Here is a 16,826-nt window from a genome sequence, read left to right as displayed (position 1 = left end):
TTGCAGAATGTTCTGGTTTTCTGTCATATTTTTATACTGTTGATTTATGCTTCTTATTATTCAGAAAATGCATGCTGTTGCAGTGCCCTGTTGCTCTGTATTAAAGTAGCAATGCTTTAATGACCATGAGGTAAACTTGTCAGAGATTGTAAGATGCAAGTAAGCTTTAATAAACATACTGTTAAAGAATTACCAACATTGAAAGCCTTTTCATTGTTGCCATGCAGAGAATATTTACATAACTAGATAACGTATAAGCCTTAGGTATTGAAATGCATATGACAGTATTTGTAATAAAGGACAGGATTACAGTATTTTCAGAAGCTCATTACATTTGTGGGAGACTTGCAGTTATCTTTGCAGGCTTTACCCGTAAACTAAACTAAACAGAATGCCAATCTATATGGTCCATAACTTGTGCAGTAATCCTTTAAGCAATTTATCTTGAGCTTGTTTCTTGTTCGCTGTTCATTTTTTACTTTGATCATGTGTTCTCCATGAAACAAGTAGATAGTTGTTGTCAGGCAGCAGGTATTTTTTACTTTCAGCATGTTACTTGGAAATGTTATAAAGCTGAATATAAATTATAATTAGAACTGCATTACAAGGAGAAGTGGTTTGAGCTGAGTGCGGCTTGTTTTTTTTATACTTGATTTTGACTGGCATTCCAGTAATGTATTTAAAAAGCAATTTATTTTTTCATACCTCACAACCTTTGTGTTCCCATCTAGATATTAAGTAAGTTGTCATGTAGCCAATGCATTGAAATATTTTTTTCTTCTACACTTCATTTTTACTTGATTGGACTCTCGTAATGACAGTTTGGCACCCAGGGCAGCGTATTTAAAGTTCCAGTTGTTGTGGTTTTGACCATAGCTCCACCCCTTTCTAGTTGGTCACACCCCTTCCCATTGATCCCACCAATTCAGCTGTCTCCTGCAGCCCCCCTTTAATTTGAAGTCACCAGCTGCCACTGGTCTTGAGTTTATAAAAAAAAGGCAAAACAGAGCAATACCACAAATGGAGCCTTGGGTACACAGTAGTATTGTGGTATTGTGAAGCAAGGGTGAAACAAGTTGAGTTATTTAACACATGGAAAGATATGTCTTGTAAGTAACTGGATATCAGAAACAAGCAGCATAGCTAGTTTTTACCTTTGGTGACTTTTGATAGAGAAAGCATTTGACAAGTCTGTAAGACAGCTGTAGTGATTACATACATTATCCAGGGTACAGTAGATTCTGCTGGTGAATGTACACATTGTAGTGGCAGCTGTAGTGATGTCATCATTATCCAGGGTAAAGTAGATTCTGCTGGTGAGTGTACACATTGTAGTGGCAGCTGTAGTGATGTCATCATTATCCAGGGTAAAGTAGATTCTGCTGGTGAGTGTACACATTGTAGTGACAGCTGTAGTGATGACATCATTATCCAGGGTACAGTAGATTCTGCTGGTGAGTGTACACATTGTAGTGACAGCTGTAGTGATGACATCATTATCCAGGATGCAGTAGATTCTGCTGGTGAGTGTACACATTGTGGTATACAACAGCCTTGTTAGAAACTGGTCATTACAGAGGAGGCTGTAATTTGTTAGATTTAGAAATTGCTAGCAAAGGCTGACTGTGCTGCTGACAATAGGAAAATTGGTGTATAGTTTGAGGTAAGAGAATAACAGTTTTAGTGGTAGGGTGCTGTGGCTACAGAGTTTCAGTATGTAGAAAAAGAGCTTGCACGTAAAAGGTAAATAAATTAAAGTTATTTCAAATAGGAACAACAGTGAAAGTAGGGAAAGGCCAGTGATGTCAGGGTACACTAGTTTGCAGTTTTCTGAAGTAATTTGTTATTGTCAAGAGTGATATGCTACAAGTATTAAAAGTAGGCTTAGCATGAGGCTAGGTAGTGGGCAACATCCGCCTTAGAATCGTAGCAAATAAAGTCATTTATTTTGAGAGAGAGATATTTGTGTGTTTTAATCGCTAACAGTATTCCATTATGTCTAAGATGGCCTGTGAGTCAGCATATTTAAGTTTGGGAGATGTGGTGGGATATATGTCCTTCAGTAACATACCATTTGGCTCATATCTCTTCCCAAAAAGTAGTGCTGTTTTTAGTGCTGGTTGGCATCTGTTTGTTGTACAAAGGACCAGAAAAGGAAAAAGGAAAAGGAAAGGAAACCCCAGGTGGACAGGTATAGTAGGTGAAGTAAGAAATCAGGAATCGTTTGTGTTCCTGTAATATACTGACAACAACATTGTTGATATAAGTCCTTATCTTCTGTTGGAAAATCAGAGTATACTTTAACACTACCAGAATAGAAAATCATTTTATGTGCACAGCAGGAACAAAGCACTGATTTAGTGTCTGTAACTCTTAGCTACTGCTTGGTATAAAAGTACTATGTATGTCTTCTACAAAAGTTGACTGAAAAAAGGTTGACAACCAGGTGCTTACATCTATGATTTCCAGATGGCTTTAATAGAGAAGATGTCCTAGTCAGTACAGTAGATGTTAATAGGGCATTGAAAAAGGACAACAGAACACAAATGGGAAATAACACCAGTATTAATGAAATTCTTAAACTTATCTGTGATCATTTTAATAGTTTTTATATTCTGTCAAAGAGGATTTACTAAGGAATTTTATAAAGATTAATTGTTTCTTCTTTTGTCCTGTGTCTAGGGTTGGTTGTATGCTTCATCTACTTCCTGGGTGGCCCAGCTGCCTATTGCAAACTGCAGTGCATACCAAAGCTGTGGAGAGTGCATCTTGTCTCGGGACCCATACTGTGCCTGGACTGGGAAGCACTGCAGAAATATTCTTCAGCACAAACCAGAACTGTGAGTCTTTCTAGATTTGTAAAAGGGTAGATATACTATATTATCATAACTACACTAGACACAGGTTCCACAATGCACTGTCTGCTCTTCATGGCAAAATGTATGGATTTAGGATATCTGTGTGAGGAGGCCATTTTACTGAATTGCACTCAACCACAAAGGCCTAAGAGTGATAGGAAATGGTTTCAGTGCTTTAGGGCTGTGCATGCTCTAGCTAGCTCTGGGAATAAAGTCTGTGACAGCACATGCACATAAACCGTTAAGTGACTGGAAAGTTTAATTGTAGAGCAGATAACAGAAAATAACCAAAACAGCCTTTCTTCATGGCACAGAGGTATGAAGCCATGAGTATAACCCAGACAACCCAAGCTCATTTTGTGGTTTGGCTGCTGGGGAAGTTAGGAAGAAGGGGTGGCTACTGCAAAGCCCATTCTTGTAAAATGGGAGTAAGAACAACTTGCAGCACATGGACTGGAGATATATGCTGAGATATATTAAGTCGCATAAAACAGTAGTCAACAGTAGTCTCCTCTGCCGAAAAACACAGTCCTCCTGACAGAAAGGAGGAATTGCAGTCTGTCATGTCAGCAAGCATGCACATCTTCTGCCAGGGGCAGGGAGACAGCCCATCAGTAAAAAACTTCTGATTGCCTGATTGACAGTTTCCCTTCATTAGCTCTTAACTCCCAAGGAAAGGAAATGAATGGGCCTTAGTGGTTATCAGAGGGCTGGTAGGAAGTGCAAGATAAAAAATAGCCAAAGGGATGCTTTAAAGTATGGGAAAGAAGAGCAAACATGGAAGAGATGAAACGGCATCCCAAAGATCTGAGGAGAGGTTTCAGTAGAAGAATACTGAGTTACAGCAATAGGTCAGTGCACAGGTAATCAAAAAGGCAGGTGTTGCTCAGTCTGTGGCCTAGTAAAAAAAAAAAAAATCGGTTGTGAATACATGCTGTAAATGAGGGAATAAAGATAAACACTGACATTTTGACTTGAGGAAGACATCAATCTGAGTTGGCAGTTCTATCCTTTTTTATTTACAGAATATATCCATAATGTTTGTGGTTGATTTCTTCAACTCCTGCCCCATTTCTTTAACAAGACAATTCTATGACATTGCATAGAAACTAATAAAAAGACTAACTTGGATGAAGTGGGAGTAACCCCCCACACCCCTCATGTAGATGGCTTTCTTCCTGCACCCCTTTACTAAATATAGATAATTCTAAGGTCACACCATTTGGGAGAAAGGGATGGTTTCACTGAAGTATTTCGTTGATTAAACAGGATTTGAAGAACTCACATTTCCTTTTATAATTCATTTCTTTTTTATATATATGTATGTATATGTGTGTGTATGTATATATATATATATATATATATATATATACATACATATATACATGTGTATGTGTACACACACACACACAGACTCACACATACCTCACTTCCACATAAATGTGCACATGCATGTGAGCACACCCACCCACAGACATAAAATAGGTGTGCGTTGTGTTACTACTTTTACATGTCCGAGTTGATTATTGAGTCAGACATTAATGTCAACCATCTGCACAGTAAGATCTCTTTTAGTTTTTGTCAAATTTTTATCAAAATTTGGTTATGGTATACTGTCACTATTGTAGTAAGTCCATCTGGTCTATTGAAATTGCGTAAACAATTGCACAGATGTGTCAGACTGAAGAAAATGGTGTGCATAATTAATGTCATTAACTTTTATGAGAAAAAATTATGTGCATGCATATATGTCAGGTGCTTCTGTCTGGATCCTGTGATGAGGCTTTTCAAATTGCATGAGAAGTGTTGAATGGTTTAGAAGTTAAGTACATGTTACTGACCAGAAAGTCCTTGTTGATTTTCAAGAAGACTTGTAAAGATCTATTGTCTGTCATCACAACATGATATCTTCACATGGTCAGACTATGATGATAAGGTCAGGCAGCTTGAGCAACTTGGTAACCAACCTAATTTTTTAACAAAAAAATGCATATTTGTCATGACTCGAGAAGGAGCAGCTGTAACACATGCCACATCACTTCAGTAAATTCTAATTGATTTAAGGATTTTTAAAATAAACTGGACAAACTTTAGAAAGTCATGGTTGCCTTTGTGATTACTGTTTATATAATGGGTGTACCACACCATGAACTGCTCGGCCAAAAGACTTCAGTTTCATTTTACCCTTATACATGTGTGATTTTGAGTATTTACATTGAAACATTTAGTAATTTTACACCCAGAATAATGTTATCTGTGCTGACTTCTTTCACTGCACATTACATCCCGGTGCATTTACAGAGCTTCACAACCACAGAACTTGCCTTATACTTGTTTTGACTTGTACACATTTTGTGTACTCCCGCATTACTTATAACACCTGCAATCACATTACTGTTACTGTTAGAGATCTCTTTTAGTGCTTTTGGAGGTTTAACTTAAGATTTTCTGCACATTAGTGTTACTACTTTGTCCATGTTTTCAGATCTCCTGTATGCTGTACTGGAACGGGATTAAATATAAATATATGAATATTCAAAAAAGTGTATGCAATACAGCTTTGAAAGCTATCTGAAAATGTTAACTACACTCTCCAGTGTTCATATTGTTCATATAAGATAAGGTTTGTAACCTCATTACTGTCAGGAAAACCATGCAGTTCACTATGACCATGTCCCCTAAAATGCTGTGGTAAATTATTTGAAAATTGTGCCAGAGGTAGCTTCAGGAATGCTGCTGTTTGGTAGACTTCCATTAAATGTAGTGTTTATTTTTGTTTCTTTGTTGGTTTGTTTAATATAACATGTTACATCTGTCAGCTTGTTTTAAAATTACAGCACGTGTTAAACAAAAGCACCCAGTACCTCTGCAGTATTGCTCCTGTATTGTTCCTAGTATTGCATCTAGAGGGCACTGTGCACTAAATAGTCTCTGCAGTGACATTCATTGTAGTGCAGTTTAAGTGTGACATCTGTTATGAGCAACCAGTATGCAGTAAATTAAAATAGAAAATTATTGTTTCATGCTGCTGATTTACTGATATAGGTGTGCAACTTGTTGTAGGGTGCAGTGCCATTTATGTAATTTCTGCAATGACATTCATTCTAGTGCAGTTTTCTTTTAGTAAGTGTGACATCTGTTCTGAGCAACCAGTGTGCAGTAAATTAAAAAGTGCAGTTTTGTACCTACCATAAATGTATATGTTCAAGTGTTCACACTGCTGCAGTCATCACACTTGGGTTATCCTGCCGTCAGGCGGTCCCGCAGTCGGCCAGAGTTCCAAAGTCTTGGTCCGGCGTCGGTTGCTGTCGCTTTTTCCCTGACGTCAGTGCACCAGGGGTATATAAGAGGCATCCAACGCCATTTTCTTCAGTTTTTCTTGCCCCAGATGTCAGGTGCCCCCAAGTAGGTAGGCAATACATATTGCTAATAAAACATGTAAAAGGAATAAAAGGAATACCTTCAGTTACAAGCAAATACACCACAAAGGTTGTACAGGATAGAAAAGGTATAGAAAAGTTCAGCTAGGTCAGAGGGGATGGAGGGAGGGTAACCTGGACTGCAGCAGTGTGAACACTCGAACATCTACATTTATGGTAGGTACAAAACTGTACTATGTTCATCGTGTTACACTGCTGCAGTCATCACACTTGGGTTGAATCCCAAAGCTAAGGATGGGTGGTGGAACTAAACAGGGTTTGGAGAGGCTAGTAGGCCCTGCAGAACTGCAGTGGCAAAGCCATCTCTGGTTTTAGAGTATAGAGGTAAGTGATAGTGCTTGGTGAAGGTGTGCACTGAACTCCAAAGTTGCAGTCTCCAATATATCCTTGGTTGGTACCCCTCTGAGGAAGGCTGTTGATGTTGCTGTAGCCCTGATGGAATGGGGCCTGATTTTACCAGGTACAGGTTTCCCATGGTGTGTGTAGCAGAAATGGATACAATGTCCTATCCATTTTGAAATGGTCTGTTTTGAGATAGCCTTTCCTTGTGATCCTGCAGCATAGGATACAAAGAGCTGGTCAGATTTTTTGAAAGCCTTAGTTTTATCCAAGTAGTAACGTAATTGCCTGTGAATGTCCAAAGAGTGTAGGAGCATTTCCCCTTTGTTCTGAGGGTTTGGATAAAAGGTGGGCAAATGAATGGTTTGGTTTAGGGCCACACTGGATACCACCTTTGGCATAAGGGTTAGTTCGTAAAGAGACTCTGTCTTGATGAAAAATGATGAAAGGCTCCACTGCCATTAGGGCCTGTAGCTGTGAAACTCTTCGTGCTGAAGTTATTGCTAGCAGCAGGGCAGTTTTCCATTATAGAAACTGTAGATCAGCTGTAAAAGCTGGTTCAAAGGGCAGTAGTGTAAGTTTTTCCAAAACAAAGTTGAGATCCCAAGTTGGTGTTGGTGCTCTCCGGGGCGGTCTTATGTTCTTAGCCCCTCTGAGGAACTGTCTTAGTAATGGATGTGAAAATATAGGAGGATCCGTGTTGTATTGAGCTGAAATAGCTGAGGCGTGAATCTTAATAGATGAAAAGGAAAGTCCTTTGTGCAACATCTCCGTTAAATATTGAAAAATCTGAGGAATATTTGGGACAAGGGGATTTTGGCCTTTAGCCTGGTTCCAGGCGCAGAATCTTTTCCATTTGTCTGAATAGGCTTTACTGGTGCTGGGCCTCCTGGCCTCCAGAATGACATCCATCACAGCTTTAGAGAGAAGTGTTGACTGGTTGTTTAGGTAATTTGCCATACAGCCAGATTTAAAGTCTTGAGCTGGCTGTGTAGAATCTGATTGTTTTGCTGAGTGAGCAGGTGAGGAATTGGAGGTAAAATCCATGGTGGGCCTTGAGCCATGTTCCTTAGCATTGGATACCAGTGTTGGCATGGCCAGTCTGGAGCAATGAGTATCATTTGTGGCCTCTCTAATCTGGCTTTCAGCAGCACCTTTGCCAGAAGAGGCAGTGGAGGAAAGGCATACACTGTCAATGTTTTCCAACTGAATGAGAGGGTGTCCACTTTCCAAGCTAGTGTGTGGTATGTCCTTGTGCAGAATTTCTGTAGTTGGTAGTTTTGGGGGGAAGCAAACAGATCTATGTCTGGGCTCCCCCATTTTTGAGTTATCATTGCGAATACTTGTGGATCTAGTTTCCACTCGTGAGGATCTATGATGTTTCTGCTTAGATCGTCTGCCAATGTGTTTTTCTTTCCTGGCAGGAATTGTGCTTGTAGTTGAACTTGGTAGGTCAATGCTGTGTTCCACAAGGTCATTGCTTGCCTCCATAGGGGGTAGGAATGTGTGCCCCCTTGCTTGTTTATGTACCACATCACTGTGGTGTTGTCCGTCTTTATTAGGAGTTGTCCTGGATGTAGGAGGTCCTTGAAAGCTGTTAGGGCATTTTGTACAGCTAGCATCTCTTTTTGATTGATATGTAGATGCCTTTGATCTGCATACCATTTGCCCTGAATACACTGTCCTGCCATGTGTGCTCCCCAGGCATAATCTGATGCATCTGTTGTTATAGTTTGCCTGGCTGTGGGTAAGGTAAAAGGCTGACCCTTGTTGAGGTGACATGCCTGAGCCCACCATAGAAACTCCTGTTGAAGGCAGGGAATGAGTGGAATTATTGTTTCCAAGCTGTGGCTGTGTTGAGTCAATATGCTTTTCAGATACCATTGTAATTTCCTCATATGCAGTTTTGCAAATGGTATTAGTAGTATGCAAGATGCCATGAATCCCAAGGCCTGCAGAATTTTTCTTGCAGGGAGTTGGGTCTTTGTTGCCATCATTTTGAAGTATTGAGTCAGTTGTCCTTGCTTGTCTGGCGTGAGATAAGCCATCTGGGCCATTGTATTTAAGGTGGCACCCAGGAATATTATGGCTTGTGAGGGCACTAGTTTTGACTTCTTTTCGTTTACTGTGTACCCTAGGCAACCTAATAGGTTTTTGAAAAATGCCAGATGCTTTAAAAGAATGTCCTTGCTTTCTGCTTGAATAAGGCAGTCCAGGTATGGATATATTTGAATTCTTCTTTGTCTGCAGTATGCAATTACTGGTGCCAGGCATTTTGTGAAGACCCTGGGCGCAGTAGATAAGCCAAAGGGCAGTGCAGAGAATTGGTAATGGGTTGAACCTGCTATAAATCGGAGGTATCTTCTGCAATTTTGTCTGATAGGGACATGAAGGTATGCCTCCTTGAGGTCCAACGTTACTAGCCAAGCCTTCTTGCCCAGCATGGGAAGAAGTTGCTGTAGTGTTAGCATCTTGAATTTGTGTACTACCAGATATGTGTTTAGAATTGACAGGTCCAGAATGGGTCTCCAGACTTTGTCTTTTCGGGGAACTAGAAAGAGTCTTGAGTAAAATCCTTGTCCTTGCTCCTGTGTAGGAACCTGTTGAATGGCTCTCATGTCCATGAGAGCTGAAATTTGCTTTTGAGCCTCTGCCCATTGATTTGGTGGCAGGTTTGGCATTCCTTTTATCGTTGGTAAAGTGTGAAAGTGGAATCTGTATCCTTGAGATACAATATTTAGGACCCATTTGTCTTTTGTGATGATGTGCCAGTTGTCTGCAAAAAGTGCTAGTTTTCCTCCCAAGGGAGCTGCCAAGAGGGATTTGCTTGGTAGTCTGAGGGGTAAGTCATTGTGTATGTCTTCTAATAGTTTGAGACCTGCCTTCTCCTCCATTTTGGGTTGTGGCACCCCATTGTCGAGGCTGGTAAGAGCCTTGTGACTGACCTCTGCCCCTTGGGCATCTGTATTTGCCCCTCTGTAGTTTGGCAGAAGCTGGAAAGGACCAGTTTTTGGTTGGCCAATTTCTGCTGAAACGAGGGGGTTGAACCTGTAAAAAATCCTTGACCGTCTGCATAGATTTTGCCTTATCCTCCATTTTCTTTAAAACCTCTTCTGCTTTTACACCAAATAAAACATCCTGCTGTAAAGGTGCATCCAATAACTTTGCTTTAACATGATCAGGTAAAGTTTGTTCTTTTAACCAAGCATGCCTATGTATGACAGACCCTGTCACTGCTGCTCTACAAGAAGCTTCCAATGAATCAAATCCGCATTGCAAAGTATGTATTCCCACTTGTTCAGCTGCATGCAACAAATCTTGCATTTCCTTGTAATTAGGCTGTTCTGTATGTGTGATCATTTTTTGTTTTAATTGAGACATCAAATATTGTTGATATTTCAGCATGTGAAACTGGCAATTTAAGGCCCTCATAGCTGGAGTAGCTGAGGTATATACTTTCTTTCCCCATCTGTCTAGTACTCTAGAATCCCTTTCAGAGGGTGCAGGGTTTTTAGCAATTGAGGCCTTAACCCCTTTGGGACCCTGGGAAATGGTTTCTGGGTCAGCAACAGGGCTTTTATATAGGAATTTGTGTGAGTCAGGGACTCTGTAGTATCTGTCTGGTTTGGCTGGTGCAGGAGGTAGTGAATGTTGGTTAAGGCTAGATTCTGAATAAACATCATCCACAATGTCTAACACGGGTGGAATAGCAAGTGGTCTGTGCCGGGGGAGTAAAAGGAACTCTCGGAGCCTTTTCTTAGAATCAGAGTAATCCTGACTTTCCCAGTGGAAATGTTCCCTCATGGTATGTAAAGTTTCCCCAAAAGAGTAGTCTTCTGGGGGAGATGCTGAAGGGATAGACTCTTCAGCATCAGAGTCTTCATAAGGGGGAAAGGAATATTCCTGTTCCTCAGAAGAATTTGAGGAAATTGAAGCCTGGTCAGAGGAAGCGTAGTCCTCCTCCTGTCTTGGCCTTTTATCAGGAGGGGGATGGGAACCCCTGATTAGGGTAATTAAATCTTCAGCCATCTTAAGCATCTGTTTCTTAGGCATGGGGCCTTGTACTGGAGACTGCTGTACAGTCTTCTTTGTTTTAAAAGGGGTTTTCAGCTTTGCATAGGATTTAATAGTGAGTGTAGTCAGTCTGAAGACACCTTCTGCAACTGAAGGCGTTTCAACTGCACCGGAATCTCCTTCAGCCATGGAGTTGGAAGGGCCTAAAGGTAAAGGTTGTGGAGGCCTAGCAATCTCCACTTGGGAATCGTATGCTGCCTGGAGTTCTAAATCAGCGGTCGTCAGGGGCTGCGTAGGCGCCTCACTGAAAACCGGAGAACCAGCGACTGGCCTAGCAGAGGCCTTGGAGTCTGGTTTGGTTCTCGGCTGCCTGTCCTTATCTTTGCATTTTTTATGCATTCCGGTCGTCGGTTGCTCCGACAGCATGGTATAATTAAATTTCCTACCAAAATAATGTCGGGCGAAATCAAACTGACGTTTAATAGTTCGTTTGTTAAACCTAGCACAAAACCGACAACCTGTGACATCGTGGTCTGGGCCTAAGCAAGGAATACAATAAGAATGAAAGTTCTTATGAGGTATTTGCTTCCCACAAGAAATGCAATTGTTAACTTTTTCTGACATCGGACTGAGGCAAGAAAAGGTTCCCCAATGGGGTACTTAGCTTTATTGAAGACTTTGGTCTGAAATTCGATTAGAAAATCTCAGGAGTCGGCCGACCGGCACTTGCAAACTGGTTCTGCTTCGGGCACCGCGCGACAAGAAAGACTGAAGAAAATGGCATCGGTTGCCTCTTATATACCCCTGGCGCACTGACGTCTGGGAAGAAGCGACAGCAACTGATGCCGGACCAAGACTTTGGAACTCTGGCCGACTGCGGGACCACCTGACGGCAGGATAACCCAAGTGTGATGACTGCAGCAGTGTAACACGATGAACATCAGAATGTTTGTTTCATGCTGCTAACCAAGTTACTGATGTAGTTCTGGAAGTTGTGGTAGGGTGCAGTGCAGTGCCACTTATTTAGTGCGAAATCTCTGCTGAAACAGTTGTGAACATTCAGTTTCCTTGAAATTATTAGTACGCATTACTTGTGCCTCACCAGTGTGCAGATTTTTGCTTTGTTCATGACATGCTATTTTTGGCGAGTTGGAGGTGCTAGAGTAAATCACACACAGTCATTGCAGTGCACTTATTTCATTTTCACTGTTTACATTATTTAAAATAGCATACAGTGAAAAACTATTATCAACCTACCTTTCCTCCTGTGTCACTTGAAATGTATTCTTGTTTCACTTAGATTGTCATATAATTTTCTTTGCTGACACTCTGGTATGGACTTCTTTATTCTGTAGTACAGTGCACACTATTCATACATAATTTCAATTGCAGGCACAAGAAGTATTCCTTATCCATCCTAAAAAGTCAGTCCACACACAGAGCCTGTGTGTGTGTGTGGGGAAGGGGGGGGGGGGGTGTCCCAACACCTTCTTATTTCGACACAACATTTTTGTAACTGTTTATTGTACCTTGGTTAAAACAGTCTCATTTTTTTTAATTTGTTAGTTAGCTAAGTGAGATGGTTTATCTCTACTCCATTTAGCCATGACCCAAAACTACAAGGCCTGAGGTAAGTACAGAATGTACTGACAATTTAGCATAGTCAGACAACCAGCATGTTTTTTGAGAAGTGGGAGGAAAACAGAATATCTTGAGAACGCCCATATAGACATGGGGAGAGCATACAAACTCCATAGAAACAGTGACCATAGGTCAGGATTGAACCATAAACACTGCAGTTGCAGGACAGATATTTTAACCGAGACACTGTGCTACCTCTGCAATATTGTATACTGTACAGATGATACCAGCTTCCATTGCTGCCTCACTGCCTGGTTCTCCTGCATGTCCTCTTTATGTCCACTTGTTTTTTGTTTTTGTTTTTTGACAGCTTTCTTCTCACATCCCAAAGATATGCAGTAGATGAAATGACTATCCTCCAAATCATCTATAGATGTGCTTTGTAGTATGCGAGTATGAATGTGTGTGTGCATCCTTTGATGGGTTGGCTCCTCATCCACCATCAGTTTATTTTCTTTCTCCCTAGTGAATGCAGTTCTCCTGTGACCCTGAAATAGATAAATCAGGTATTGGGGAATAAGTAATTGTCATAAAATACATTTTAAAGGCATTTAAAGTTTTCACTGTTCAGATGTACCAGTTGCTGTTTCATAGTCCAGATAACATCAAAACCTATAGTACAAGAATGCATAGAACTGGGCTGCATCTGTCCAAAAATGTTATGCATTATAAATATGTAATTATCGTATTGTTTCATTCAAAATAGTATTATTCTGTCTATGTGGGTATAACTGTTTTTCAAATCATTTTCTTTTAAACAGGCTACCCATAGTGTCACTACACATTCCACATCCTGTCCTACCACATAGAGCTATTTCACTTCAGTGACACAGCCACTATTATATCACAACAATGTATCTGTAACAGTTAGTCAATTCTAAATCTTTCCAGCTTCTCTTATGTATAGTTTTGGCAGTTTAGCATAAGGGATTAAAGCTGTGAGCTACAAAATTAGTTGCTGTGTATTCCTAGGTTTGATTCCCTCACTCTGAGTTTGTATATTTTGTGAGTCTGAGCAATCCACTTAACCAGACAGTGGTTCTGGGACACATCTGAAAAGAGCCTCTTTAACAAACAAGTAAGTGATATGCTGTGTTATATGCAGTACTCAGAATCACAAACTGCTTTTTGCCTTTGATGCCTCTAATACAAGTCATCCTTACTTTTAGTAAGGCACCATTTTTTTCTGACTGAGTGGGGGAAAAGGAAAACATTACTTACCAGTGTCTGTGATAAGAGGCATAGGCTGGATTAGCTGAGTGGTTTGGAGATCTGAAAAGTTCTGAAATGTTGCGGTTTGGTAGGCCTCTATTAAATGTAGTAGGTTTTTTTGGATGGAGGACTAGTAACATCTTGCATCTTCTTGTCAGTCCTTAAGCATAGCAACTGAGAAGCATTAAAGTGCTGCCTTTAGGTGATAGTAACTCACTTCAACAAAATCTTCTTCTCTATATTAAACTCTCTTACACCTCAACATAAGAAGAGAGTAAAATCAAAATCTACACCGTGGCTTACATTAGATATATTAAAAAAACTAACACACAACAGACATAAAGCATGGAAAGCCAAGCATATGGAATAAAATGACAAACAATCTGCAATAATATCAGCACTTGCAAACCCTGACTAAAAATCCCATCCTAAATGCCAAAAAACTACTATAATAGTATACAGAGAAACCATAGCAAAATTCCAAAACAATTTTATTAAACAATCAATGCACTTATACAACCTGGTAAAAAAATCACACTCTGTCCTTTCACAGATAAAACAAACTGTAGTATAACATGGAAATTTAAGTAATACTATGTAAACGCTGCAAACTCGGTTAGTAAACCCAGTGCACCCAACACATCCGTAAGTGTGAGTACTATCTTCTGACTTACCACAACTCCTACAACCACAGTTAAAAAAAAATGTTTTATATATATATATATATATATATATATATATATATATATGTGTGTGTGTGTGTGTGTGTGTGTGTGTGTGTGTGTGTGTATATATTCAAAAACATAAACCCAGCCCTCTTCAGCTGACAAACTGTCAGTAGAATATCTGAAAATAGCTGCAGAAGACATTGCATACCCAGTACCTGTAGTTATACATTGCTGTCTCCAAGAAGATATACTCCTCAAACTCTAGAAACAATTCTACGTTATTCCTTTACATAAAGGTGGCAAATGTATTGAGCTATCCAGCTGTAGGACCTATTGCCTTTTTGTCATGCCTCAGCCTCTTAATGCAAGAAATCTGGACAAAGCCAAATGTAATGGGGGACCAAGGCCAAACATAGTGACAGAATTTAAATGTTGCTGTTATAAATGTAAAAAGTTGTTAAAATAACAGATTTTGTGTTAGTATGCATTTTCTGAAAGATATGAAGTCTGAAACCCAAATGTCTGTCATTATTTTGTGACGTCAGTCCTCAGTGGTTTGCTAGAAAGCCATAACTTGGAACAAAGAGAACAAATTACATTCCACTGCACAGCATAGATATAGGCCAGGCCACAGCCTTAATAGTTTTCATAAAGTAAAACAGCATTACTAGTTTTCATAAAGTATATTCATGAAAGGTGAAATCAAGGTGAAATGACTGCATCCGTAATTTTATTCCTAGCCAAAGCATTTGATACAGTTTCACATCGTATAGAAGAACTGGGTCTCACAAACAGTATAATCAGTTGATTTAAAAGTCAGCTTATCCATCAAATGCAGTCTGTACCCTGGGTGGATTAACTGTCATTGCCTCAGCAAATAGCATTAGTTGTGCCACAAGGTTCACTGTTAGGACTTTTATTCCTTTAATATATGTACATGTACAAAATGCATACAGACTATACAAGATGCATACAGACTCTCACTCAGCAAATGTAATCCAGTATTCATATGCCTCATCACTAATATGTGCAGCCTTTTCAGTCAAACAGCTCCAAGATGAGCTACTGCATTCCTGTTCAAAAGAAAAAAAATGAAAACTGGGTAGACCAATCTAAACTACCCCCCCCCCCCAAAAAAAAAAAACTAATGGCAATTTTACTTCCAAGTCAACAATCAGACAACTGCAAGTGAAAAAAAATATTATCAGTCAGTAATATTAGAATTCAGCTAGTGCAAAATATAAAACTGCTGGGAATAATAACTGTCTATTGATTAAGATTCAAGCAGCATATCTAATGTGCAGTTCAAAAAAAAAGAAAAAATAAATAAATATATATATATATATATATATATATATATATATATATATATATATATTAGGACTTCTCTATAAAGTCCTACCTCTTCTATCAGATCGTGTCTGTAGACTTATCTACTTCCTACTCTTCGATATTTCTCACTGATTTTGACTAACTTGCAGATTTCTCAGCTAGTGAAACTGGAGCAATCTCATAATAAATTTGCAAAGTCTGCAAGTAACCACATTAACAAATACATGACTGTTTTAGTCCCTTACCTGGTTGGAACTACCTACTCCTTTAGCCTATACTCATTATTAAAACTGCTCGCCATATCCTCTATAGTTCAAATAGATGCCCTGCCACACACACTACTTGTTAAACTGATACAACCCCCCCCCCCCCCCCGAGTGCTAGACAAAATGAACCAAAGCTTGGTGCTTACTGGAAAAACTAAAACTGTAGCAGTAACTGCCTGTACTCTGTAAACCTTAACTCTTTCCCAACCAATATCAGACATTCACCTCATCTACAATTTAAAATCTCATTGAGAACATCCATTTCATAAAAGTGGTGTTGCAGTTGTAACAGGTCAATTAGTGAACATTTTATCCCATCTATAATTTAAAATCCCAGTGGATTTATACTTGTCAATGAAACTGTCTTCAAACCAATCCCATGACTAAGTTCCCTCCTTATACAGACAAATCAAACAAATGTTAAGAAATCCTCACGTTATGTCCTGTTTACAGGTCTCAAGTGAAAAATTGTTTAGATAAAATATACATATGCCTTATCTGCTGCATATATAACAAAGTTGCAATGTCACCATATACATATATTGTAAAATAATGCATAACGTATAGAATAATGTGACTTTAACGTGCTGTAAATACTACATAGTGTACGTATCATGGTGATTAACTCTTAAGCTATATATGTATATATATAGCTCTCTCTCTCTCTCTCTCTCTATATATATATATATATATATATATATATATATAAAATCTGTTATGTAGTATATTTTATTATTAGCTCATCATACTAAATGGCTGTACAAATGTAAGTAGTTTTTCTCCATCAGCCTCCATAGAAAAGTGTATTCTCCCTAGTTGGACTTTCCTGATAATCAAAGGCCCTTAAATAAATAGTTACATTAAGAAACATATAGTTATGAATAAATGCGTAGTATGTGCTTCTGGTAGCCTTTCTGCAGTTCTGGCTCATGTACTTTCACAAACCTAAGTGTCTAAAATTTCTGAGTATGCACTCCTGTCTGCAGGTTGTTTAGGAATTGTGTAATGTGAATATCAAATTTTGTGACTCCGCAGCCCATCAATGAAAGTCTTCCT

At 39.3% G+C, this 16,826-nt stretch overlaps 1 protein-coding gene across 2 annotated transcripts in view; it reads left to right on the top strand.

Annotated features, from left to right (window-relative positions):
- Positions 1-16,826, top strand: part of SEMA4B (semaphorin 4B) — a 1,355,182-nt gene that overhangs the window by 1,311,450 nt on the left and 26,906 nt on the right. For both annotated transcript variants that reach the window (XM_044078286.1, XM_044078287.1), the window contains one exon: positions 2,683-2,840. In XM_044078286.1, coding sequence (XP_043934221.1) covers positions 2,683-2,840 — 158 coding nt within the window. The remainder of the gene's footprint in view (positions 1-2,682; positions 2,841-16,826) is intronic.

The sequence above is a fragment of the Protopterus annectens genome, chromosome 7.part0, assembly GCF_019279795.1.
Source record: "Protopterus annectens isolate FY-2018-M chromosome 7.part0, PAN1.0, whole genome shotgun sequence".
NCBI classification, from domain to species: domain Eukaryota; kingdom Metazoa; phylum Chordata; order Ceratodontiformes; family Protopteridae; genus Protopterus; species Protopterus annectens.
Note: the sequence above shows the minus strand (reverse complement) of the source record. Positions and strands in the feature narration are given on the sequence as shown.